The 27605-nt window shown below is 38.9% G+C and overlaps 1 protein-coding gene across 1 annotated transcript in view; it reads right to left on the bottom strand.

The window, feature by feature from the left end:
- The window catches only part of CEP72 (centrosomal protein 72), a 50922-nt gene that overhangs the window by 10233 nt on the left and 13084 nt on the right, over nt 1-27605 (bottom strand). The window contains exons 10-19 of the mRNA XM_026046152.1: nt 24953-25033; nt 23306-23392; nt 21307-21413; nt 16726-16845; nt 14057-14153; nt 13282-13395; nt 10052-10253; nt 9208-9321; nt 5804-5961; nt 3057-3145 (exon numbers count right to left, since the gene is read on the bottom strand). Coding sequence (XP_025901937.1) covers nt 3057-3145; nt 5804-5961; nt 9208-9321; nt 10052-10253; nt 13282-13395; nt 14057-14153; nt 16726-16845; nt 21307-21413; nt 23306-23392; nt 24953-25033 — 1169 coding nt within the window. The remainder of the gene's footprint in view (nt 1-3056; nt 3146-5803; nt 5962-9207; nt 9322-10051; nt 10254-13281; nt 13396-14056; nt 14154-16725; nt 16846-21306; nt 21414-23305; nt 23393-24952; nt 25034-27605) is intronic.

Raw genomic sequence — 27605 nt, 5'->3', positions numbered from 1 at the left:
TTTCTTTTTCTTTTTCTTTTTCTTTTTCTTTTTCTTTTTCTTTTTCTTTTTCTTTCCTCACCAGCCCTTCTAAAGGAGCAAAACTCCCCAGAGAAGATGGCCACAGAAATAAGCTCTCAGCACCAAGATTCATCAGCCAGATGTGTTATCAGTGAAAGGAATCATATTTTTACAGAAACAGATTGTCAGCAGAGTGATTAAGTGGACGAAGTGCTTTATGCACAGCCATTGACAAGGAGAATAAAGAAAAAGCTGTATTATGTTCTAAGTGAAAATCATCCAAGAAAAAAAAATGCTGTTAAGATTAAAACAAGAATAGCAAGCCAGACCTTTTCTAAAATCAATTATTTCCAATAGGCATGACTCCTGTCAATTTGTGTAGCCAAGTAAAAGGAGAAAGAAAACCTCCAAATACCAAATACGCAGAGAAAAATTACTTCAAGTATGGATATTCCTCATGGGAGAGTAATCTAATAAGCAATAAAGCCAAGACAGAGGTACAGACATGACTGAAAAAAGAGTCTACCCTGGATTTTTAATGCAACAAGATGACATGAGAGGGTCAGAGCAGTTTTTGAGCAACATATGCACAGACGGTGAAGTGTCATGCACAAGAAGGAGGCCACAGTGACTTTGCCAGCAGTTGTGGTAGTGGCACTTGAAAGATTCTGGTCATTTTTGACAGCTAATTAACAAACTGGAGAGAATTTATACTAATACTGATGATTTGAGAGGGACTTGCAAAGGAAGATGAAAAGCCATCACTAGATAAAGCAAGAGCAAAGGAAAAGTATACAACAAGATAATAACAGTCTATATTTCTGAACTACGCAGAAATACGTGGATGGTGCAGCTCATATGAGTAGGAACCATGATATAATGAATTACTGTGTGTCTGTTGAGTTGCACAATCTGTGTATGGATTCCCTTTCTTTAGTCCTTGATGAAAGCTGGAGCCAAACCACATCACAGGAACCACATTACAGTTACCTTTGCTGGGGACTAGGAGTGCTCCCAAGGCCCAGGACTGCTGCAGCATCCAGGGTGAAATGAAACTCCTGGAGCTTCTGCAAGTTGAGCATGACCTGGACCCATGACTTGTGTATTGAAAGAGTGATCCATCAAACCATAGGAGAGCTCTTCCAAGGTGAAAACCCCCTTCTAAAAGCTGTCTAAAACAGTTAGATTCTGTGCAAACAAAATGGTCTACAGAGCAGTTACGCACTAGCCACTGCCCTGGACGAAATAACCTCCTGGGTTTTCTGCTACTTAGTGAAATGCTTTATAACATTCATATTTATGGCATTTCTTGACTTCACTTCTTCCATGGAATGGTGTGTTGTCTACTCCTGCCTCCAATTCCAGCGAGTGCATCTATCCCTCGAGGCCTGCTAATTGCAAATGCTGATTGGGGGTGACAGGAGTTGCTCTCACCTGCCTGACAGCTCTGCCAAAACAGTCGCATCCTTAACTCCAAAAGCAGCTTCCAGGGAACGGGTGCTGTGGAATAAAGGGAGCAAAGAGCACCAGACTAAGGCAGGCTCAGATAAACTGTTTGCTCTGCCACACAAAATAAACCCGGAACATCTAACAAGAGAAAACACTGATTTCCATTTTTCTTCTCATTAGAACAGAATTTGAAATGAATGAATGGAGAGAAAAGTTTGGCCTCTTCAGAACTTAAAGAATGGACTTAAATTCTCTTCACTAAAAAGAAAATGGAAAATATATCGTAATATGCAGGTCTGCCTGGAAGCTTCTGCCATTGATTTCTCTGGAGACAGTTCAACGTGGTGGATTTTAAAGTATAGAGACACATTAATTAATTCAGGGTGGGAGGGAGGCAGTAATTGCCTCACAAACAAAGGCTGAATTGAAGGAAGGCAGCAGAAGGGCTACTGGCCTCAGACAGCCTCCCTTGCAGGAAGGTCTTAATCTGCAAAAACATAGAAGGTTGAACCTCATTAACAAGTAGATCCTGAAATCTCACAGCCTAAAGAATTAACATAAATGGACTCCAACTTCAGGTTACCACAATATGCTGGTCCAGGTACTACTTTAAATATGGATCTGCCATTCCTGTTCAGGAGGCAAAAGTCTTGGAGAAGGACTGGGTACTTCCCTCTTTTTGTAAATTCTCCTGTGCTGGGTGAGGAGGTTCACCAGGAGTTTCCTTTCAAAGAGTCACTCTCCAGCCTTTGTCATTGGAGAGATTTATTTCAAAACATCTGGCCTGTATAATTGTTGCCTGCATCTGTGCAAGCCTTAAATAAGAGCTGCAAGATGTGAACTGTTCTGTTCATTCCGATGGCTGCTGATTTATAGGCCCATATGATATTTTAAATGTCAACACTGCAAGTCCTTTCAGGACAGGTAGGGAAAACAAGCAAATGAGGATTAAAATTAGAAAGATTTACACCAGTGTTTACCAGGGAAAGGGAGGGCTACACAAAAGACCAATTAAAGAAGGTATATTGAGATTTATAGACTTTTAACATCATGTGGTGGAGCTGCGAGTGTGAGGAAGAAGAAGAAAGAGGGAACATCAAGATAGGATCCATGTTCTTAAAAAAGTATATATATGTATATATATAAATAAAGTAGAATCAGCTCTCAGAAATTCTGCTTCAAGTAGAAATATCCACAGTAAGATGTACCAAAGCAAACAAGCTTGTGCTGAGCAAGGCCACGATTTTCCAATACTAATTGCTAGCAGCTTTGAAAAACACGTACAGGACTGTGAGCTGCTAGAAAACTGTTCCCTTCTTCTGCTCCCTCAGAGAAAAAAAAATACATAATAATTCCACAGTTTTAGATGAGTTACTTGTGGATGGCTCTGCTTTATACATTTTTGCTTTGAGACTGCTGCACCTCCAACTCAAAAGGCAGACTGCTTGCAATCTATTTGTAGGGCTGGATTGAAACATGATAGAAAGGAGAGCTGCTTGGGACATCTGCAAGCCCTGTTGGTTTCTAATTATTCAGCTTTAAGAGCAGCGGAGAAGAAATATAAAGCAGCTATTTTTCATTTTGCTGCACAATCCACTCAACGTTACCTTTGAAACAGCTGGACATAGACACTGGGTGCCTTCCCTGACAGAGCCCGACGGGTGGCAGAATGACGCCTCTGGAGAGAAGCTTCCTCCTGATAAGAAAAGGATAAGACTTTTATGCAGTACCTTGAAAGCAAACAGGGTGACTTAATTGGCTGTGACGCTCTTCTTTCTTGCTAAGACTCCAGAGGACGTGTTATATATTCTAGGGAAACAGAAGAGTTAACTTACAATGTGCTAAACATGATTAAGCAATCTAGACAAACTGGATTTTCACCTGAAATCTTGCTGAAAAAAACAGCATTTTTTTCACCGGCTCCATCTCCAATGAAGCCCCATTTCTTGTAACAGTCAAAATGGAACTGGGTGTAGCAGGAAGGAAAGATTACGGAGAACCTTGATGCATCCCAACCTCACAGCATATTAGAGCAGGAATAATTCTAATTAGGGTGTTGTTTAAGTTTCTTTTCGATAGTAGTCAGCTAAATATAGTAGAATTTGCATCCACTGCATCTTCAATACGCTGCCTTTGCCTCCTTATTCCAGCCATGCTGGAAACCTGCCTTACCAACACTACATCAATCAATATTGCCCCTTCAGAGAGGGAATTACCTTTTCCCAATTTCACTTAGTTAAAATGATTTTGTACAACACATATCCTCATCTCAGCAGCTTGGAAAACGTGATCCTGAGTTTGAAGGAGATGCTATTTAACAGGTGCTGCAGCACAGTGTAATTACTCAGAGCAGACAAACCCAGAACTACAACATGCTTAAAAAAAAAGTGTTAAATCATAGAGAAAAAATAGTAAATACTGCTTTGTAAACAGTTGGATAGACAGATGACATGTCTATCCATAGACATGAACAAGAGACTATAGTTAACCTGCTAAGTGTTCACACTATGGCTACTGTGAACTACTTCCCCTCCCTTCACTATTCAGGCTGAGGAAGGATCTGCTCATACACTCACTGAGCTTGTGGTTTGTTTTGTTTTCTTTCCATAAATATATAGTTCTGTCCCCTTTTTCCTTGTGCAGATTACACGTAAAAACTCCTTTGTGCTCTTATGTTGTCTAGTTAGGCACAACTATATGAAACTAGTGCAGTGTTGACATGCTCAACATGGGATAAGGCAGCAGGAGATCAGATCTTCCTTCTTTCTCTGTGCAACAGAACCTGCCTCTCATCTTGCTCCAGGATCATTCACAGTATATTCTTATTTCCTTTTCCACATAAAAGGACTGGAATTTGGTTATTTCAGTAACATCGTATTATTGGGTGTCAAAAGCATGCACACAAAAAAAATCATTTGCAGTTCTAAATATAACTATTTAAACAAAAATTTACTTTAAGGACACAGACATATTTATATTCTTCATATTAACTATGGTGGAAGAGATACCTGTGTTTCACCTTGAAGGGTTTACTATGACTCTTCAGCTGATACTGCAAAAAGTTATTCACATGTGAAAGTGTACTGAGAAGTTGGTGTAGTAAATAACTAAAAGGTATTAATGGCACTGAACAAGGAGACTCATAAGAAATTGAACCTTGCAGACACTGTGTAACTTAAAAAACAAGGTAAATTATAGTCTCCTTCATCATAAACCACTTCTCCCTGACTTGACAAAATATAAAATTTGAGAATAAAAATAAGGAGATGGAATAAAAAGTGAGAAAAAATGAATTGCAGGGAAAGAAGGGAAGGCAGAAAACTACAACAGTAAGAAAAAAACCTGTCTCTCTCACCTTAAACTGACTAAACTTTCCTTGAAGGAATCAGGAAAAGGAGCCACGTTTGTGACAATTCCCAAATTCCACATGCCTTGAAAATAAGTATTTCATAGTGGGATAAAAGTGAAAGATGGGAGGTGCCCTAGCTATGAAAGCTAATTTGCTGTCCTACTTTCTCCATACCCAGCAGAGCCTTTTTTAAAGCCCAGGATAAGACGGGGGGTTCTCTTGCTTTGCTTTTACAAGTTAAACTTATAATATATAGTTTTAAATTTACAAAGAATGGCAAAAGGGTTTAGCAAGTCATGCCTGCCAGGTATGACCCATATGGGATGGACACAACTTAAAGATGTCATTTTTCTTGCTTTATTTTTTCTTCTCTCCTGTTTTTATCATTGAAGAGGAGCATTAGACACATCTACTCCATAGCCCCAACTCCCCCAGCACCTGCAAGAACAAACATCTTTAGGGAACTTTAACAGACTGTTAAGACACAAGAAGGAAAGTTGCAAGAGGTTATTTGAGATCCAAGCATGTTGCTGCATCCGTGGATTGAGAAAGTAAAAACAGGTGACAAACGTGCTTGAATTTCATCTCATTTGTGAGAGCAAAAACACTCTGAGACACTCATCTGAAGCAGCGTTTCCACTGTCACAAGATGAAGCTTATTAGTGGCCCTCATTTTCCTGTTGACTGCATCTCACTCTCTGCTCTGAATAGGATATTTTCCATATCTCTTTGAAATACAAGAGAGATGATCTTTAACTCCTTGACATCAGTATACAATCAAATGAAATCCATTCAAATCAACTCTGTATTCCTTCTGGAGTGAAGTTAGGCAGAAAAGCTTGTCCCCTCAGCTGAATCTACTTGCATTAATCCACCTTTAACTCACAAAATGAAAGAAGTCCAGAGAACAGCAATCAGATTGTCCTGGATAAAGAACAGTCTGATGACACACGTATGTTTTGGACATATCATTTCCATCCTGAGGTTAGAGCCAATTCTCCTTACCATGGGGGTCAACTGTGGAGCAAATCCATCCGAGATGCTTGCTGAGAAGCTTCTGGCAGAAGAGTCCAAGAATTCATTGACAGACGAAGACTCAGCAGTTCCAGCAGTCACTCCACTGGGTGACAGTCTTTGATCTTGTAAGAACCTCATTCTTGAGCCTAGTGTGGGGAAAGGGACTTAGCAACACAAATATTCCGCATGGCGCATTGTTTGCAAGAAGCATAAATCCCAGAAGATACAAGGCACTTTTCACAGACATTTCTTTCTTTGCAAAAGATTACTGAAAATTATAATTGATATCAACTACTCAGTTCCATAATAAAACATTTAAAATCTTCAAAGCACTTTGCAGATAAGAGACATTTAATCTCCCTAAATACGTGGGTAAATGAAAGCTGTGACATATCTGAACCCCACCTCTTGAAACCTGCCTTAGTGGACTAGGAAGAGATGCTTAACTTTGTGTGTAAATGAATTTGTTTTGGGGACCATGACATGTTCTGCTCCTATGACCTCTGAGCTAACCAGAACCTACGAATTCAGAAGCTTTGACCTCCTTAGAGCATCTGGAATCTGATAGGGAGTTAGAGCCTTTTTTCCTGTTACATACCTGATTTTCTATGAACACAGATCCAAATACCTTTGCTGCTTGCAAGTAATCAACCACACACAACTAAGCCAAGAAGCTAGACACTAACAACTCACTTCTTTTTCCAAAAACATTTCAAGATAGAAAAAACCCTAAAGTTGCAAAAAAAAATCTTATAGATACTGGTACATGATAATTTTTTGGAAAAATCCAGTCATAAGAAAGATTTCATTTTACTGTGTGCCATATCAAAGCACTTCTAAAGAGCTGACAGCCTAGATGTCACATAACACAGGCAGAGGGAGCGCATGAGAAGCAGACAGACCTCCAGTTTATGTGCACATTCACATTCTAGAGGTGGTTATTTTATAGCTATATGCATTTATAAAAAGTTCCAACAGGCCTCGAATGACTCTCAGCCCAGCTATTGGAAATTGCTGGTTTGTAGCTGCCAGAAAATCAGATGAAACAGAGGAGAGGAGATTGCTGAGCAGAACTGTAAATTACTCACGTGCTCAGTAAGCAGCAATGCAAAACTTCAGACGTGCAGCACCAAGCACTGCCAAAACGTTGGTGGGATTTCTGATGCCCAGCATCACAAATAATCCCCTTTTATCCTAAGTGTCCCCTTCCTCATTTGTAGGATGCAAACAGTAACCCGCACATCCCAGGCCTGCTGGGAGATCAAATAGTCGTAGCCTCAAAGTACCCGAATCCTTGGATGAAACCTGCTAACAAAACTACAAAGTATTATCAACTCTGAAATGTATTATATTTCTGCTATCAAACGTTTTATAAATACAGCTTATCTATTTTCTCCTGGTATCTTTTCTCCACGCAGAAGCAAAGGATCTTGCACAGCAGTTCATTAAAAAAAGAATTAACAACCTATCATGGTCTCACACAACCAATCTTCCCTCTAATACTATCTTACTATAAATGTTCGTATTAAAGACAACCTTGAGGCAAATTTTTTCACACAGTCCATAAGAGGAGATGATCTCGAGAAAGAGGATAGTTAAATTTATTTAAACACCTATAAATGAAGCTCTAAATGGATTTAATGGTGCATTGTAAATTTAAAAGTTATTCCATGGACAACAGAATTACCCAAACTGATACTATTAGTGAAGCCAGTGACAAATCACTCACTGAAAGAACTCAGAGTTGCTGAGGATTGTGAATACAGCCCTTTAAAGGAATTTCAGATACATATATATCTTCAAAAACACGGTGCTTATATACAAATCTTTTGTCTTTAACTCTCCCTCCTTTCCTTCTTTCCCGATAATCTAGCTGGGTTTGGTGGCTGGCTTTGCTTCTTAGGACGAAATGTCTCCAGTGGTTTTAAGACAAAGAAGTTGCAAGATTATAGTGGATAAGGCAAAGAAGTCTTCTTTTTCAAAATCCCTGTTTCAAACAAACATGCAAGCTCTGGAAATGAAAATAAAATCTACATAGATTAAGATTAAATAAGAATCTTCACAAAGGTCCCCATCGCTGTAGCGCTGAGATGCCACAATATGTGTAGAAGCTGCTTCTTCTCCATGGGGAAATCAGCATTTATTAGTTCTTTCGGGCTACAAAATTACTTGAAATAATGAAGTGATGAAATTTACACTATCTTTCATTAAGACTTTGAGACATTTTTGCCCTGCCTACAGCTACTTTATTTGCAGCCTTCTGAGCCATGCAGAAGGTCACAAATATTGGCTCGTTGCTACTTAGGAAACTAATTACCCTCCTGTTGCAGCAGATCTAACCAAGACAACCATCAACCATGGAGGCTCTTGGAGACTGTTCATATAAATGAATTTTTTCTCAGTCTGTGCTGTGCAATATCTCACTGCAATAATATCTGTCTCTTATTTCTTTTACCCAGTATCCTAGAGACCACATTCTCCTTTCAGCCCAGCTGGTAACCTGTGCTGTTTGGTATAAATATAATGGTTACAGCTGAATTCTCACAAGTATTTTTAACTTATTTAAGGTGTGTTCCCTGTGGCCAGAGCAGTTTATTTGTTTTTTCCATAAGCAACCATGCATCTCTTCTCTTTCACTACTGCTTCCTTGAGTCAATCATATAGCTATCTGATGCATCTTATCTGGGAATGGATCTGTCTGAAAATATTTCTTTTTTTTTATATATATTTTTTGGGGGGTTACTTCAGTGGGAATCACTCCCTGATCCAGATTATGCTGGCTGCCCAACCAGAGGAATCTGAACAAAGGGGAGAATAGGAAGTGATAGGAGACTTTTCGCCAGGAGCACGGACTTGGATTAGACTTAAGTGATCAAAAGGCTCCAGCCTTAGATGCTGAAGTGCTAAAAGCCTTCCCAAAGGACAGGCAGTTCGTCTTTAGAAGGCAGCTTAACTTGCCATGTGCCAAGCAAGCCACGTGGCAGGTGAACCTAGGCCAGCAAGTGTCCTGGTGACACTCCCAGGGCTCCAGAGACATTTGGAGTCAGTTTACAAGTTGCCTTCACTCATCTTCCTATGCTGTTCTTCATATAATTCCTCATGCTTTTTGGCCTGGGATTCAGCCCCAATGAGTGGGAGATCTTTGGCCCAAGGGTGTCCTAGAAGAGTCACACAACACACTTGCCTGCACGTTATTCCCTTGGGACACATAGTAATGAAAAGCCCCTGGGAAGAACTCGTTGAAGATTCCCATCCCAGGGATGGGACAGCCCAGGAGACCCATCACAGGGAGACAGACCCATTAGGGCTTCACTCACAGATTTTAAACCTTGTAATGAGTAAGCAGGAATACTGAACTGATAAAGGCAGTAGTATATGCTAGGGCACAATACCTGTTACTGTATTGCCATTCAGGTCCTGAGTGCTATCAAAAACGGGAGGTGGTTCCAGACCCAGGTACTCCTTTATGAGGAAATTCAGCTCTGTGAATGCCTCGTCCAGTTCATCTGCAGGCAGGGATATGCATTTCACGGTACAGAAAAAGAATATATAATAAAAGAACAATCTTTCATCAGTACAGAGTTACAGAATCACAGGAGCTTGAGACAGAAATATATTTTTAACTCACCTAGGTCATTTCTTTTAGAGCACAATCCTCACCTTCATAAATAGCAAATTAAAGAAGATAATCTGAAATTCAGCTCACTTCTAAGTTTTTACATGAAGCCTAAACATTCCCCTCCTGCACTTTGGTTTACTGTATATTATTTATTTAATATTGTATATTAAAATTGTAAGTTCCATTTGCCCTTAACAGCAGCTAGCAATACTGTATTTTATACCACTACGAAACACATTTCACCACCACAGATGGGGAATCACAAAACCATTTTCATAAGGGCAAAGACTGAACTAAAAAATGATTCCTCTCCACCACCTCCCATGCTCAAAGAGTGCTGATGGGCTCAGCATTTGGTTCCCTTTCTAGATGGACTTCAGACACAACTCAGGCACAGCAGAGCAATTCAGCCCTCACAGATGACCAGCTTTTCGTTTTCAGGGCAAGAATTAAGAGAGAAAATCAATTAGGCTGTTATTTAAACTTACACTGAATATCAAACCATTTGTTATCCCTAGTTTGAAGTTTAAGAGTGGCTTTATTTGCCTAGGAGTTTCAGTCTACTTCTTGCTGTGACATAGAATTCAGATTTGCAGCAGGAAGGAGTATTAACTGACCTGTGTTAATTACTGCATCAAAGTATCCTGGCAAATCCTCATTTATTTTGATGTACATGTCCACTCGGGAGACTGCCTCTTCGATCTCTGGCCTGCTGAATAATCCCTTTCTCCGTAGATGTCCCTCATATTTTTCTCTGCTCATTGGTATTAACAGGATATATCTGGGCTCAAAGTAGCTGTTTTTCAGACTACGCACTCCCTGTAAAATGAGGCAAAAAACAATCTTTTTTTATGTGTGTTCCTGAAAGTGAATGCCTATAGAACAAGGAGGTGTGATTGGGTCAATTCTGCATTTATCACAAACCACAGCAAAAACAGTACTAGAAACCTGACTAGAAGTCTAGACTTCTCCAGACCCGGCATCAAGTTTACAAGGGAGCTAAGGTCAAGGTGAAGGACCCTGAAGTCTACGTATGAAAAGAATTATATAAAAATAGAATAACTTAATTCACTTCATTTTCTTCATAGTCTTCATATATCCACCAGTTAACTCCTTTTCCTTCTTTGCCATCTCTTCTACTGCATCACAACCTGTGTGTACCAATGAGTTGCATTCCTGTACTCTTACAGCCCTAACAATTTACCTGCATCAACCTCCCACATCACCTCTTCAGCCCTTAGCTTTTCATTATGAACAAACTGAGAATTTTCTTCTCAGCTGGTCTATTTTTGAGTGGAAACGAGCAAGTTCATTGAAATACAGACATATTTTATTTTCCTGGAGCAGCTTGCAATGGTATAATTGGCATATACATATATATATACCTCCCAATACTGGTATAACTCCCCCAGCAGAGACAGGAGGTGAGAGCATTCTTCATCTCCTACCTGGTACCAATCTTGTATTTCTGCTAGCTCTCCCTTGCACCAACTCGTAGTGTGATGAATCCACTACGTATGTAACAAAAGGACATCAAATATAACGTACGGAGAATTTTTAATGACATGTCAGACTTCACATTTTTAGGGCCAAAGTCTAGACAGAGAAGAGTGATAAAGGATAAAACATCCTTTCGAGTGTCTAATAATCATTAAAAAAAAAAAAACCTAGGCAAATGACCACTGTGTTGATGGACAGTCCAACGTTAAGTAATAGCATGTGCCTTAGCATACTGTAATGAACAGCTTGCTCTGATTTTGCTGGGAGGCATGAGATGACTTTGTCTCTAAAGGACCTGAGTGGGTAGGAACACAGAGTAACTAATGTGTCAAAACTGAGCACTGTTCATCACTTAATCAGGACTGAAAAAACTGGTGTTCTCCAAAACAATTTTAAAATGCAATCAGATGCAAGCAAGGTCATGCAAAAAAAAGCATTAATTGGCTGACTTTTTTTTTAATCCTGTTTGCAGAGTGTTAATCATGAAACTAATCTGAAACTTTTAAAATCTCAGAAGGCAATTCTGAGGAAAACCATATTTTTGGTGAAAACCAAAAGGGAGAATGTGAGGCCTTGAAAACTTAGTACAGAGCTGCACAACCGTCTACGTTCAGCTAAGCTACCCAAAATGTTCCACCCTATTAAGACCTTCACCTCAAGTTGCACCATGAATGACTTCTCTCTCATACACACACAGTGTGGCTGAATCGTACCAATTTTGCCGACAATAAGAGTAGATTCAGCAAGATTTGACTGTTCAAAATTTGTATCTGACCCCTTTACCACTGGAAGATATATTCTAGATAAAAAGGAATACACAGCTCTAATTTTTCCTTTGTTTCAGCCCATGGTTCATAATTAACATTTCTTTTAATAGTGCTAAATCACATTTGTTATGAGCTTAGCGGAAGATAATGGCCTTGGGTAACTTTTATTCAATACATAATTCACTATTATTGTTTCTCATCCGCTACCAGAATGCACAGCCCTTCCAGACTGCGTGTAATTACTATGAGGTCTTGAAACTTCAGTGACAAAGGAAATTTGGAGCTGTCTGTCTATGACAGTAGCTTCAATAATAAAAACCCAGTTAAAGTTTTGGTCACTACCCATATGGCTGAGCTAATCTTATGAATAAACATGGAGTTTCAGTAAGTTTTTTTCTCCTAAATTATTTAATAACACATATACTTTGGGAAGAATTCAGAGCTGTAAAAGGCACCCTGCTCCATCGTATTTCATCTTCTCCTATTTGTATTCCCTTGTAGATTCAGGATCTGTCTGGCAGGACAACAAACACATTCGATACCTGTTTCAATCAGGGGAGACTGAGGAGGATTCACAGTGTTGACAAGAGAGAGGAAAAGGAACTGCACAGAGCTCAAGTTAATGAATTGTTGTTTAATATCAGGCAAGCAACAGGCACTCGAGCAGGATTCCATCATTAAATTGCTGATATCCTTTGGACAAGGAGCTGCTATTCAGCTATTTGTACATTTATATATAAGCCAATAAATGGGTGCACATTTATCTGGTGCAGGTGGTACAAGCACTCCTCAGGAACACTACAGCTTTGACCTGATACCTAGTTTTTTGAGCATCATTTTCACAAAAATAACAAAGCTAGAATTAATTACATTGATTATCAACTTTTGTTTCCGTTTCCTTAGTCATTCCCCCTAACTGTGGATGCCCAGTGTAGGGTCCTGAGGTAGCACCACAGTTCTCCTCCTTATCACTCTGCTAATTCCTAATCTGTCCCCCTCTCATTCAGGAGTGTAGCAGGACCCATGAACTTGTAGTAATCCCACAGAGTTAATGCTGAGCCCAAAGAATGTAGTGAAACCCAGTAAAAACCAGCATCACGTGTGGGGCATTCTGTAGAGTCCCATTTTGGTACCTTATTTTGAACTTGCAAGCTCGTTTTGAAAGAGTTTGGAGTTGGGAAGCCTTTCCTTTTTGTCACCTCAACCCTTAGCTAGTAAATCTCGGTCCCCCGCAGATAATGAGAATTATTTAATTAGAAAATTAGCTAAAAGGTTAATTCTTATTCTTTTGGGATTCCAGTGAATGAGTTTTGACACTCTGTTTGTGACCTAATTTCCTAGGCAAGACCTCTGAGATTTTGCCATCTGTGCATGTGCACCTGACAGATCTCAGGCAGAATAAAGTAACCCTCGCAGAGCTTGCAGCTTTTAGCAGCTCTGCCCAAATCGTGGCCTCAGGCCTCCATGTATCCCCCACTGTCCCTTTGCATCCTCCATTGCATTGATAGGATGCAAGACCTCAGGAAGACGCGTATTCCTTTGGATGCTTTTCCCAAAGTCAGGCAACAAGGAATCCTCACCTCTATTTCCAGGTGGACACAGGTAGCAAGACCCTCTCTGGCAATCGATTCGATAGTATCTCTTCCAAGTCCATAGTAATGGCCACTGTATTTAAAGGTTGCTAAAAATTTCCCCTGAAAATCAAAATAGTGAGTATTACCAATGATAAGGAGGCACACATTTTTCAGGGAAAAGCAAATAAGAAGGCCTGAAGGTTAGAGATCTCTTGCTGAAGGCTCTGTTGGCTCCCTTGTTTACATATGGGCAAATAAATGTGCGCTACTGTGGTTTTTCAAGCCCAAATTTTATTGCAGGCAGTAAAAGGCATCGGAACCAGTAGCTGGAGGCACAGTGCCTTCAGAAAGAAGCTGACTGCCTTGAGGGGGAATCTGCTCAGATCTGAAAGGCTGCATTCCCTGCAGGCCTGCTAGACTGACAGGGGGAGCAAAAAGGCATAGCAATTATTTTGGAAGGATTTTTCTTCCCTGCACCCACACTAGCTATTTGCATGTGCAAATAAGTTGATTTTTTTTTTGCATTATAACATTGTTTGAAGATTCCTACTGCCCACTGTGCCCACTTACTGTGCATATACATATAAACACACACACTCAACAAAAAGAGAGCCCACACATTCAATGAATTTAGGGCTACTTAAGCCATATAGCTGTGAGTGATTAAGCATGAAATCACAGATATAAACTTTCAAAAAGGAAGAAATCAGACCATGGACAGAGAAGTTGGGTGTAGTGACTGTAGGAAATAGGCCTACTAGGATGCTAGTCCAGTACTTACCATGTTTAACATTTTGTCAAATGCTTCTTGGGAAACGAAATAGTAATCAAGTCTGTTTTCTTCGCCAAAGTAAGCTGCCCTGGTGGTGTGACAGGGACTGGAAGATATATGGTATAATAAAGAAATAACCTGTTTTCAATCATAGAAGCAGCTATGGAACAGGAGGGGGAGAAGGGGGGAATCCTATAAATCATTTTATTTTTAAGGAGAAAAGAAATACGAGAACTACAAAGAGGTGCAAATCATACCGTTAATGCTGCATATTTGAAAGATTAACCCATAAATACACACAAAAAAATTTAAATGTAGCATTACGTTTTTGGCTATAAATCCCTCTCCAACCCAGGACAGCCTGAACTGAAGCTGTTCCAGCGCCCTGCAATACAGAAATGATGAACCTATTTTTTTTCCAGTTTTGTCAGCTTATGGATGATATGAAGAAGAATCCTAAAGAAGCTAGAAGTTAGGCTGAACTGTGAGTTTAAGAGATAGATAAAGAAGAAAACAATCTTAAAAAAAAGGCTTAATAAAAAGGGTGGAAACTACCCTGAAATTAGGGGCATAAGTGGAATTTAATGCAGGAAAAAGCCACCACATAAGAGCATTAAGATAAAACCCAGATACTTGAGCTTTCTATTGGGACAAAATATTGAAAAATACAAACAAGCAAAAAATACTCTAGACTTTTATTATATAATGAAATATATAATGGTCTTTCTCTCTGTATATATTTTTGTATATAATATAATGGTCTGGAAAACATGGCAAAAAAAATGTATCACTCAGTAGCCTCACCCACCTTGGTACATTACTAGTTTTTAATACTTTTTAAAAGACAAATAAGAACTAGATAGGGAAACTGGATTTAGTGATTAAAGATGCAAAGAGAGGAACAGGGAACAACAAGAAGCCTCTTTATACCAAGGCAGTACTGGCTGGAGCACGGACCAAGAATTAACTTGCCCCCTTTCACCGCTAGCCTAGGACTTGTCCAGAGCATCCGTATTTCAATGTAATTAATGATAAATCTGGAATTGGTAGATCTGGTTCTGGTCCACAGGTCGTCACCTCTGCACTGCAACTGGTACCTAAACAGGCAGGTAAATACCTAAAGTGGCAGCACTTTTTAAGCCAAAAACAATGAATTATTTTCCTTTTTGCTTGACCATGATGCTGCACTGAAAAGATTTATTTAGTGCTTTGTCCTGCCCCCTACACTATAGTCCATTCTGAAGGACTTCTAACAATATAGTCAATTTCCTTGTTTTTCTTGTTTTCTGAGCCTTTCCAAAGCAAACCTTCCAGTGATAATATGCATATATGTTTTTCCTGCTCGTTTATTTAACGTAGCTGAGTTAAGAATGACTTAAGAAATTTAGTTTATAATTCAGAAGTCAACAGATTTTAAGTAGCAAAATATTAGACAGTGCCACTGCTTTATTTTTTTAAGTCAGTGAGCTGTGGCAAATGAGAGCACTGTGCTATACACATGGACTCTATAAAATTTCACTTCAAAGGCTTGATTTCCTTTAAGATATTATAAATGCACTCAGCTTTAAAGGTCATTCCTGAGCACTAACCAGATGGTTTGAGGGTCCAATTTCACTTTATTTTTGAAACAGTTTTAAACATTACAACCCTTTTTAATTACAAGGCCATGTTTACATTCAAACCGCTATGGTATCTTGCATGAAATACATTTTTAATGAGTGGAATGTTTGAAATTTCAAAGTGCAAGCCGTAAAATTGCTCAAATCTCCACTGAATAATTAAAATACAACTTTGCTTTACGGTTGCAATTTTCTGCTCCGTTAAGATTCTACTTCTCTCCTTTTTTCTCCCTTCTCATGCATGAAACTTTTAGGAAATAAAACACACGGTACAAAAACAACGTTGCTAGAAAAACATGCAGTGCTCAGAAAATTCCAGCTGGTTTTCAATTAGGCTTTTAAAACGTCAGACTTGCTTTAGAGAAAGGCATATTTTTTTCCAGTCACACAACCTTTACAGGTTTGTTATTAAAATGTCCTTTTCCATGTGCTAGTTTGATGAGTTAATCTAGCAGGTAGCTAAAAGCCAAGTGGAGAGCACACAGAAAGAGAAGTTGGCTTCTTGACTACAGAGTATTCAGTTAGAGAAGATGGTTGTAACCAAATTCAGGCCAAAAAGCAGAGCAAGGTGCTAAGAGGCCAAGGAATCTCCCTCACACCTACATACCCTCCATGGTCCTTTTCTTGCCATTTCAATAAGAAAAACTATGTAATAAAAAATGGGAAAAAAATACTGGGCCAGCAACTGCACTTGCTTCCTTTCCTGGCTTCTGGATGCAACCTGCATATGCATGCTGATGTGCCTGTGTACAGGTATGGTACAAAAATTAAGGAAAAGGTATTTATACATAAACAGATGCTTAGGTTGGAGGGGAAAGGGTGAGCACAGCTAGGACAGATCAACAGAAGAAGCACTAATTGTGTTTGCTCTTCACCCTGGAAAAGAACATGATAATTTAAGTGGCTTTTCAGATGAAGATATTTGATGACTTCAGGCAGTCTTGCATGGCAAAGAACATTTGTTTGTGATCTTTAACTTTTAACTTCTTAAAAAAAAAAAAAAAGGCAATTTTAGCCATGATCAGTTTGTGCTCTTTTAAACTTACAGTGTAAACTTACCCGTATCTGAAGAAATTGTTGTACTGTCTGCAGATCCTATGGGTAAGCTCTCTCTTCCCGCAAGCCAGAGGGCCAACTAATACAAGCATGGGGTAAGGAGCATCAAGACTAGGTAAAGTGCTACAAGAAAAGAAAACAAGGAGCCATGACATTAGCTGCAAATGAAGTCTTCAGAACTTTGCATAAAGTAGAGACTTTATCATCATTTGAACTAATCTCATCTGTTTGTCACACGCTTTACATTGTTCACAGCACAAACAGGAGGCAGGAGAGCGCTCAGTTTGATATGCCCTAAACATAAAAAGAGCATAAAACACTGCGTTAAAGACCCCAGGGTCTCTTCTGCCAAAGGAATAGTGTTCTGTGCAGTATAATCTTCTCCGATTTATATTCTTTTCTTAAGCTCCCTCTGCAGTTATTGCGCTGCTGGGATTTGCTTAGGAGTCTTCCAATTCTCCTGCAGAGAAGATAATATTTTAATGATCAGGATAAAGAGCGTGGCATGAACCTAGACCAAATCCTGCAAACCTTTCCGTGCTCCTGTGTGCAGCCTCTCTGCCTTCCATGGCTCTGCTGGAACAAGGAGGCAGTTTGCAAAACACTCCTCAATTCTACACAACGAAAGGCACTAATACCTCAAAACTCCACTGAACACAAATAACCCTGCAATAAAAGAATGCAAAGTGCTGCAGATATATAAAGGCTTCACTTAGACTCCATTTTTTCCCTGCTGAGCGGATGATTAGATCCCAAAATTTCCACTATGCCTGTAAATACTGGAATAAAGGGCATTTCTGCACTTTTGAAAGGCAAGTAATTTATTTTGGCATCTCAAAATGGAGAGTAACTTTGGGATCTCACTTTTCCATTTCAGCTAGACTTTAAGATTATGTCATTTGATAATGTGTCAGAAATAGCTGAAATAATCTCAGAAAGACATTTTTTAAACTCAATAAATACTTTTATCTCAATTTAAATTTTAAAGTGGGGAAAAATCAGGTGTGCATTAATCTTCAAATGAATGTGATTTAAAACAGGTGAATATAAATTCCAGAAGAGGGTTCGTAAGAGGAGTAAAAGAAATAAGTCACTAACTCCACATGAAATAATGATAACTGTCCTACTCAAGCATGAAGAAAAAGTAGTCTGAAGTAACAGCTTCACTCTACAGTTACTGCAGGTGCAGGTCAGCAAAACAGCTCTATTTCTACTTGATTATCTGTATATAATGAGATCTGATGCTTTAGAAACACTAAGATAATAATGTAATTTAGCCTCCTAATTCTTCTGTGGAGTAGTAAAGTCATGTGCTCACTCAAGAAATAAGCAGAAACACCTAATAAATTAGGTGAGTGGCTCAGGGCTATATATGCTGTTGCTAAACTGGGAAATGAAACCAAATCTTGGTTCACTCTTCCATCCATTACATTATTTTAAAACACATATATGGTAGCAAAACCATGAGAGATTTAAGGCTTTATACTTACTGGGCTGGATGGTGCCATTTATCAAACATTAGAGAATGTTAGCACAATATATTAAAAATCTTGGAGAAGGTGGAAATAAATTTTTACAGTCCTTACCTAAATCTGTGAGGTTGTTACCTGCTGTTCAATTTAAGAAACACCTCTGACCTATTTTTCCTGCCTTTCCATTTTCTGCCACTCATAGTTAGAAAAAGACTAGTTTAACATAACATGACTGCAAGAGATACCAGGGACAGCTGTGGATACTACAGCAAGTGCATCATTATAATGGACTATTTTAAAGACAGGAAATCTGTGAAACAGGTTTAATGGCTGTTGATTCACGATTAGCAAGACATAGAAGAAAGGTCCTCATTTCTACTCAAGACCAGGCCCTTTGTGGCTAACGAAGTTAAGGTCAGCTTGGGATGCCAGGACCTTTACCTTCAACATGGTGTTAATATATTCTTTCCAGCTGCACAGAACCTGTGATTTGCCTGCAAATTGCAGAATTCCCTTTATAATCATTTCTTTTACAGAGCACTGTCATCTCCAGGAATGATAAAATACATCATTGCTTGATATGCTTACACTTAGAATTCTAATTTCTTTAATAATTTCCCAGTGCTAAAATAGAGGAACATGTCCTGCAATTCCATGGATTTATTTCATTGGAGGAACATGGAGAGCATTCCTAATAATATCATATTTCATTACAACTTAATGTTTCTCAAAAGATAAACTAAAAGTTTGGCTCTTCCTACACTTTGCAAGCAGTATCTTGTAAAAAAACAGAGCATCTTTAGTACACTTACTGTGCAACTTTCTGCTTTCTTTGCCTTTAGCAAGTGCAGTAATTCACTGCTGTGCAAGATTAATAGATTTCAAAGCCAGGAGGGACTCCTGTGATCATTTAGTGGGACCCTCCTTATCACACTGGCCACAGGATTTCCCCCAGTTAGTTCTCGTATCAACTCTTATACCTGGAGTCCAACTAGAACATACTGTAATTAAAAAAGGCTCCAGTAGTGCAGACTTCTTGGTACCCTTGGTAAATTGTTACACTGGTTAATTAACTTAATTGTTAAAAATAATTGTGCCCTATTTTTTCTCTAAATGGATATATCTTCAGTTGGAAGATTCCAAATCTCACTGTGTATTTGCCCAATAGACCGAAGAGCCCTCTGCTATTAAACGTCTGTTCCCCATGTAGCAGCTGTAGCTACGATCAAGTCACCTTTTAAATGTCATGTGCCTTTATAGAAGGGAAAAAAACATACATAATATTGTTCAGGGGTATATTTTCATGTATTTAAAGACAGAATCACAAAGTATAGAGCGACAATGACAAGAGAAACTTAACACTGAAATGACATGAGAAACTTAACACTGATTTTTCTCACTACAGAGAATCCAATGGTATCACTTTTTGCTTGGCTTTCAGGTTTAATTTATAGTGTAGATACTATTACAACAGAATTAATTATAATCTCAGTGAAAAACGTAATTATAATCTCAGTGAAAAACGTAAATCTCAGTGAAAAACGTTTGCCCAGGGAGGTTGTGGAGTCTCCTACTCTGGAGGTCTTCAAAACCCGCCTGGATGCCACCCTGTGCCACATGCTCTAGGTGTGCCTGCTTGAGCAGGAAGGTTGGACTAGATGATCTGTAGAGGTCCCTTCCAACCTTAAATATTCTGAAATATTCTGAAATAAATGTAAATGAACTATAGCAATCTGGTTCCAATATGCATTTCATGGTGGAGAAGACTGCAACACATGATCATTAGGAACAGTTTGGTAGTGCCCGTGTTGTGTGCGTTGCTGGCTGTGCACGGTCAAATATTCACAGCAATATTTGCATGTTTTTTAAATGTCAAAGATGCTGGTCCACGTATTTACCTGTTCCTGTGTGCCCTGCCTCGGACAGAAGACAGAAGTGTTTCTTTGCAGCAATAATGATAATGATGATACTCATCCACAATTCAATAAGCAAATATTCAAATGGGGCTTATGGCTGTATTGGAAGAAATCCATACCTTTGGGTAAAACAACTACAAACAGTAAATAACCGTTTGGATTTTCCTTTTGCTCTTTTCATTCTTTTTTTTTTTAGTTGGCTGTTGAAAATTCTCAGAACTATAAAGCACTGATGAGAAGGTTCCTATTTTTTGTAGTCAAGCCCAGAAACAACACAAGATTCCCAACAATTAAACCAAAAGAACTGTAAATTTCTGAGTTATTGAAATCATGGACCTTAAATCAGGCTCCTCTGTTATGAATCAAGATGTCCAAAAAGATGCAAAAACAGGATCTGGGGTATAAAAGTTGATCTCCACACACACTATGAGTTATAATAACAATAAAGCATGCATATTTCAGCATTTTCCATGAGAGTTCATCAAATACTTTCCAAACATTTATCAAACTGGTATGATAACACATCTGCAGGGCAGCAAAGTATGGTGATTTCCATTTTATAGAAGAGAAGTGAAACGGGGAGAAATCACCTGGCATTAAAAAGGTGATGTTGGAAAAGCAACACTGATATCCCTCTCCCTTCTGTGCTTTGAGTGACAGTCGACATCATCTTCTCCACAGGCAGAAGTAGCGGGACTTTGTCAAGCATCAACTTGGAAATTTGGCTTTAGGAATATAAACCATGCCCCAAAGCCAAAAAATAAAACCATTTTGCTCACAATGGGATGCCAACAGTGTGAAGAGAAGGAGTAAATAGCCTAGGAAGAAATATTTTACAGCGCTCTCCTCCCTCTAGAGATTTCAAGTGCCTTTGGGTATTGACAGAAATTTTGCATCTTCCATTTATGGTGCAAATGGCCATCTGTTTCAACAGATTGTTTAAAAGAAACGGAGCTGTGGGCAATCTGTCTCCGAGTTTAGAGGTGAACAACTAACTTCATTTCATAATCAATTCAAGCCAACAAGATTTGCCTAATTTTCAGACTGCTAACAGCGGACTACAGAATGCCTGCTCTTCTTTAGATGAAGTTAAGGGTGGGAGAGGGACATAAAAATGTCCCTCGAAATATGACAACATATTCTGCTTTACTTGAGTGCCACCCTCAGGAGCGGATGTGAAGTGAAGGAAAGGTTACCTGTCAAAAATCCTCTGGGGCTGCATCATGCTGTACATAATATGAGTCATATGATCTTTAGCAGCAACAACTTCTGGAGGAGGATCATATTTATTCACAGCAGCAACCTGTTTCCAGAGTGCAAAAGAAAAGAGAAGAACAGTGATGTAATTGTTCCCAGCTTCAATATGCTACTCGGATCGCTATGAGTAATGCTGGATTCATATTTATGAGGGTCAGTTTTTGTACCTGGCTTGCCTATAAGGATTTCTCTACATAAATCTTTTCAGGAGATTTAAGCAAGTTGATAGCCGGATGGAAGGCAGCCAGAAGGAGCTCACCACCTTTAATATATTCAACCTTTTATTGGAAGGAAAACAGGATGCGGCATAAGATGCAAAGTAATATTCCTGAGGTTTTTAATTATGCATTAACTTGCCTCCTCTCAGTGCTGGTGGAAGATGCCCAACTCAAATCCCCAGGGACTGATGGCATTCAATTATTCCTCAGAAGAGCAAAAGAAGGGGCGAGAAAGAAGCAAGCAAATTGCCAGTTCCCCCTGAAATTGTGTTTTTTTCTTTCCAGGGAAGAGGCGTCACACTCAGACTGCAAGGACACGTTCCCTGTTCTGTGGAAGGTTTTCTGGACAAAACTGACCTGTAATGGGCTGTACTCTTTATTAGTAGTACTGCCCTTCAGAAATAGGCTAAGAACTACTAGCTCACTTCATGGAAACCATGAAATAGCAGCTGATGCCAGTGGAAAATACTGCTGCAAGCTCTGATGACAGTCAGGTCCACGTTAGCAAGTAGCAGAGTGTGACAGGAGCAGATCGTTAAAGCAAAATGTTTAGTACTTAGGACATAATGTCCACACTTTCTATCTTTTTGGGAAGGCAGCTTAGTTTCCTCTAGCTCTAGACTGGTTCTATGGTCCAAATTAGTGACTAGGAGCACATTCGGTGCATCCTGGAGCACATCACGCTGTTTATTTTAGTCCGAAAGAAGCTGCAAGGCTATTTTGCAACTGGAATCATTCTCCACGACTTGGAGATTCACTTCAAAACAACACTTCCCATCTAAACTAGAACATTAATGTATATCCATTTTGTGAATCAGGGAAGGAGAAGAGTTGCTGACTCCAAGTTCAGTCTGACAAGAGAATTTATGAGGCTGGAGTCCCAAAATAACCTAAGGGGAGTATTTTCTGAATTGGCTTTAACCACCCAAAAGTAAAGTGGTAGTCTAGACTAATCATCTAGGCTCTCTTTTATAGCTTAGGGAGAAAGAAAAGTTTCCTGAATATATTAATTTTTTATTGGAAGGAAACCAGCCTGTCACATAAAATAGAATAAAATCAACATCTCAGATAGATGGGGGAAATTACAGTCTGGCATCATCCTCTATCTGTATGTGTATATAGCTAGAGCTTGGCCTTAAAGAAGAATCCTAATACTCTTGCAAGTAAAGTTAGCCCTGATTAATTTTATTTAAATCATTTTACAAGGCTATTTCCCTAGAAATCTAACCCCAACTTGCAAATGTTAATCCCAATAGTTCTAATATGGCTTGGTCCCAAGTAATATATATTGCAAACAAATTATGCAAAGAGTAGAAAGGTTCCATTAAAACATGAAGTTACTGTAACCAGTCCCAGCAGTTATTTCTTGGGAAAACTGGATAGAAGGGAATTGGAAATGAGCACTGATATCACAGGCAGAGTCTACTCTGCAGTACAGAACATTAAGAAACCACTCCCAGTATTTGAGAAGCAGTTACCACTTCATAGTATTCCATGAATACAGCCCATGGATCTAAGCTAGGAACTAGGGCCTTCTAAGAGTGCTAAGCAATATTTCTTCATCCAAATCTTCATTGCATTTGTTGTCCTGTCTAAATCATGTGAGATTTGTCGCACTCACATTGCAACACATCTCTTTTGCATATGTAGCTCCAGGGAAGTTGCTTGCGTTTTCATTCATTATTTAGGAAAATTCCAGAAGGCTGTAATGTTTACATACCTTTTCTTCCACTGAAAGCTTCTTGCAATCCAGTTCTGTTAGCTGAAGCAGCATGAAAATCACCAAGAGCCAATAATCTGTTTGTTCCTGAAGGACAAAGTTTCCGCTTTGACTGAAAGTATTCAGCTTCATCAATCTAATATTTAATTTCAGCTTGCTGGAATTAAATTGACCTTAACACTGCAGCATAAAAAGCTTTTTACCTTGACGAATGTCAATACACGGTACAAACTGACCATTCCCTGACACCAGAATCTAGTTGCTTCTGCAACAAAAACTAATATATGTTCAAAAGTTCGCAGTGACATTGGCCAAATCGTTGAGACAGGAATCTAAAAAACCACCACGAAACCTACGTGAAAACCAAGTACCCCAAGTCAGACTATTAGAGAACTTTAAGTAACTTAATTATCTGTACTGGGACTAAGTAATAAACTGTGATTAATACTTCTAACCTTAGAAGTACTGTAGGAACCTTAGAAGAGAATTTGCATTTTGTATTCTTCCTTATATTGGCTTTAAGTCTGAGACAATAAAAAAGACTAATTAAAAATCAAATAAAAACTGACATTGATAATTCATGAAGCTTATTACTTCTGAGAAAAGTAAGGCCCTGTTAACCCAATGAAATTCAGATAGTTGCCTTGAAATGATTTTTGCTTATATTTTTTAGCAGTTACTAAAACCATAATTGAAAGAAAAAGGGCATATGTAATCTTTAACCATGATAAAACTGCTTGGGAGAAGGTCATCCAAACACAAAAAGGCTTTCACATTATGGAGGGGCAGGAACACACAGCCTGTTCCAGGTATTTTTCATGTTATTTTCAGATGAAGAAAGGCAATAATCTCAAGAAAGCCAATAGAAAAACTCGCAACTTACATAGAAACAGGAACGAGTTAAACCTTTAACATTTCTCTCCCCTCTGACATTGGAAATCTCCGTAAAGTTCAAATATAATTGAAAATACTGCAAAAGTCAGGATAGAATTACCTGTGATCTCTGGCATGATTCAGGACAATGTATAAACACAAAGTCAGTATCTCCGATACTTGTGAACATGTTATTATTGATAAAAAAGAGGCTAAATTCATTAACTGGGTAATATTATGGGAACCTTAAAATAGGCTTGAGGAATACAAACCGTGCCCCAAAGCCAAGGTTATAGATAAAAAAAAAAAGAATATTCAGATTCCAGAGTCATTTTTTTTTTTAATTAATAAATTCAGCCACTATTTAGTTACTTTGAGCTTTTCCCATGAACAAGTACAGACCTCTAAGGTAAATGAAATCCCTTTCATTCCTATTACCCTTTCATTCCTACCCCAGGCACCATGTTATTAAATCAGGACATGTGTATCCAAATGGATTCCCAAATGGAATTAAACAAATTCATGCACCTATCATATAGATATTAAACACAATGATTCAGATGCAGCTTTGCTTCTGGAATTTCCCTGACAAAGTTGGGAATGATATGATAAGGGAACCACGATATGGGAACCCTCACCCGTTATTACCTTGTTCTTATTCCCTGAGACAACCTGTTACACTCACAGAGAGTAAATTAGGCTAAAAGGAACGGTCTGACCCAAAACTGAAGTTTTAGGTTCTTATTTTTGGCTTCTTCTTTCCTTTTTTCTTACCTGTACAGGATTTTTTAACAGATTTAAAACTCTGAGGAGAGGCAGATCTTCAATATATTCAAGCTCACCCAGCTCAGCAATCTAATTAGTGACAGAAACAGAGCATAAATCAGCAGCAGCAGAATCCATGATAACTATGGGGGAAAGGAAGCTTTTTAAGCCCTAGTCTTAAAATGTGGACATAAAAAAACATCATTATACTCACAAAATGGGTATACATGTTAACTGCATTCAGTAAGACACTTCTAGTCACAAAAGGCAGGATGTCAGTCGGAGAAGCAGTGCAGCACAGACAGTAATTTTAAATCACCTGCATTTCTCCAGTTCTTTCAAATGCCACGCTTGGCTTTTAGGTGGCAGCTGTGCCTAAGTGAGGCAGTTCTGCGGTTACATTCGTGCTGCAGTTGACTACCAAAGGAGAAAGTTCTCCTGAGGGAAAAAAATTGTTTATTTTCACTGGAGCTCTGGTTCATCCTACCTAACTTGTGGCCTCAGGTTGAAGAACATCAGCACTGTTGTTGTTCCCTCCCTGTATGTGCAGAGGGTGATGCATCCACTGAAGGTCTGTTGTAGCCAGAGAGGAGACCCTGCTTGGCTGCACTCCCAGGCTCATCAGATCAGCATTACAAGTTATGTGAGATTCAAGCAAATTTGCATGCTCAAAGTCACAGCGGAGGCCCTCATCATGGACTTGGTGTGAATGGGACTATCAATTAAAGCAAAATGCATCAAAGGGAATTAACTTCGCTTGATTTCAAGTTAGGCCAAGTCAGCCACTTAACCTGCCTTCCTAATCAGGGGAGAGAGGCAGATCTAGACAGCATTTAATCTCTGCTACACTGGGGTGAACTGCCTTCTAGACATACCTGTTTTCCTTCCATCAACAAAGCCTGAGGCTAGAAGACTTCAATCTGTAAGTTTTAGGAAGACTAAATATTGTGTTTAAATATAGAAACCTCAACCATACTCTATTCAATATTCATTTGCAGGTAGCAAAAAGTTCTAGCTAGCTTAAATATCATTTGGATGGATGATGCCAACAGTCAATATTTGGAAATCAATGAACTTATATGAGATGCATGAGAGTTGAATCTATCAATCAAGTTCATTTTTGAACAAAAAGAAAGAAGACATTTTAAGATTGTTGTGGGTGGCAGTGTACTGAAGTATTTCCGACCATTTTGTGATGCAAAATGCCATGCAAAACAGTCCACCAAAGCTCAACCAACTTTCTATATCCAATCTTGATCTAACATTTAGCCTCTCTCTTTATATGAGAGTAAAAAACACTACACATCTTTTGATTTTGGACATTTTAACTTATCACAGACTTCATGTTTGCCTTACTCATGTCGATTTAGTGCTGATATTAAATTTTGGATGTTTTTGGTGGGTCATGAAGTCCACACCAATGCCCAGAGAACATGCATCTTGTCCCACAAGATGATTTAGTGGTATCACTGAAAAGAAAAATAAGTAACATGCAGGGCCAAATAGCAGCATGTGGGGTGGTTCCAGACTGAGGGGCAACTCTACCTTGCACATCACCTGTCCTTCCATGGACACAAGGAAAAATGACTGTTCTGTCCTGTGTGTTTTCCCAACCAACTCTTCAGAAAGCCTCAGAAAACTTCCAAACTTCAAACTCCTGTTCAAAATTTTAGAAAACTCTTCAAAGACCTGCAGAAAATCTCATCCATGCAGACCTCCAAGGACATCAACCTGCTGACTCCACTCCCACCACTGTTATGGGGCATTGGCAGACAAACCTGGTTTTAAAGTTAGCACTGAGTGGCTTAATGCAGCTTTTCCAAGCAGATGAAATGAAAATGTGAGGGACATGATCCTCACAGATGAAAATGTGAGGTTTAACATGTGCTATTAACACACTCTTTAAGTTATTCTGTAGACAAAAGAGTCAAAAAGTGGTGACTCATTAAGCAGTTTCAATAACATCATTAGAAGAGACAAATTTTGATGAGGCCAAATTAATAGCTCTTGCATGCTATAAAGAACAGTGGAAATGACACGAAGCGATGGAAGTGACATTATTAATGCTAATGACAACCATACTATTAGTTGGTTTCCTGTCTAGTGCAATTTTGAACATTGATGCACCTTTAAATGTCAGCCTCAACACAGTGTGAGAAAAAGTATTCAGTGCATTGTATTAACTCTTGTAAATGAATCTTGAAAGGAGGAAAATGACAGAAAATGTTCAATTCTTGGCTTACGTTGTTACCTCTTATTTTCTTAGATTTCTCATATGCAGATTAGCCTTTGATGACAAAATTATTCATGAATTGAGGATCTTTTCTTCAGTTAAGGACTCTGGAAGCTCAGTATCTAAAGGATTAGGTATTGGGTTTCAAAATTCCAGCACTGATGAGTTGGAGTGGGTCATGATAGCTCCAGTAAACACAGTGCTGCATAACAAAAGTCACTTTATAATAGAGTACATTCAGTTCTGCATGACAGGTAGTTTCCAGCAGAGTTAAGAAGAATCTATGGTCACAAAACTGGGCTGAGAGATATTACCACACTCTCCTGGGGCCTGGTATTAAAAAAGCTGTGATATAAGTGAAGAATCTCAAGGATAATCAAGCTTAAAAATCTGCATGCTTATCCCCCTTGTATACACTCAAGGGAGCAT

Source organism: Nothoprocta perdicaria, unplaced genomic scaffold (assembly GCF_003342845.1).
Source record: "Nothoprocta perdicaria isolate Ctin4 unplaced genomic scaffold, notPer1 scaffold_420, whole genome shotgun sequence".
Classification (NCBI taxonomy): Eukaryota; Metazoa; Chordata; class Aves; order Tinamiformes; family Tinamidae; genus Nothoprocta; species Nothoprocta perdicaria.
Note: the sequence above shows the minus strand (reverse complement) of the source record. Positions and strands in the feature narration are given on the sequence as shown.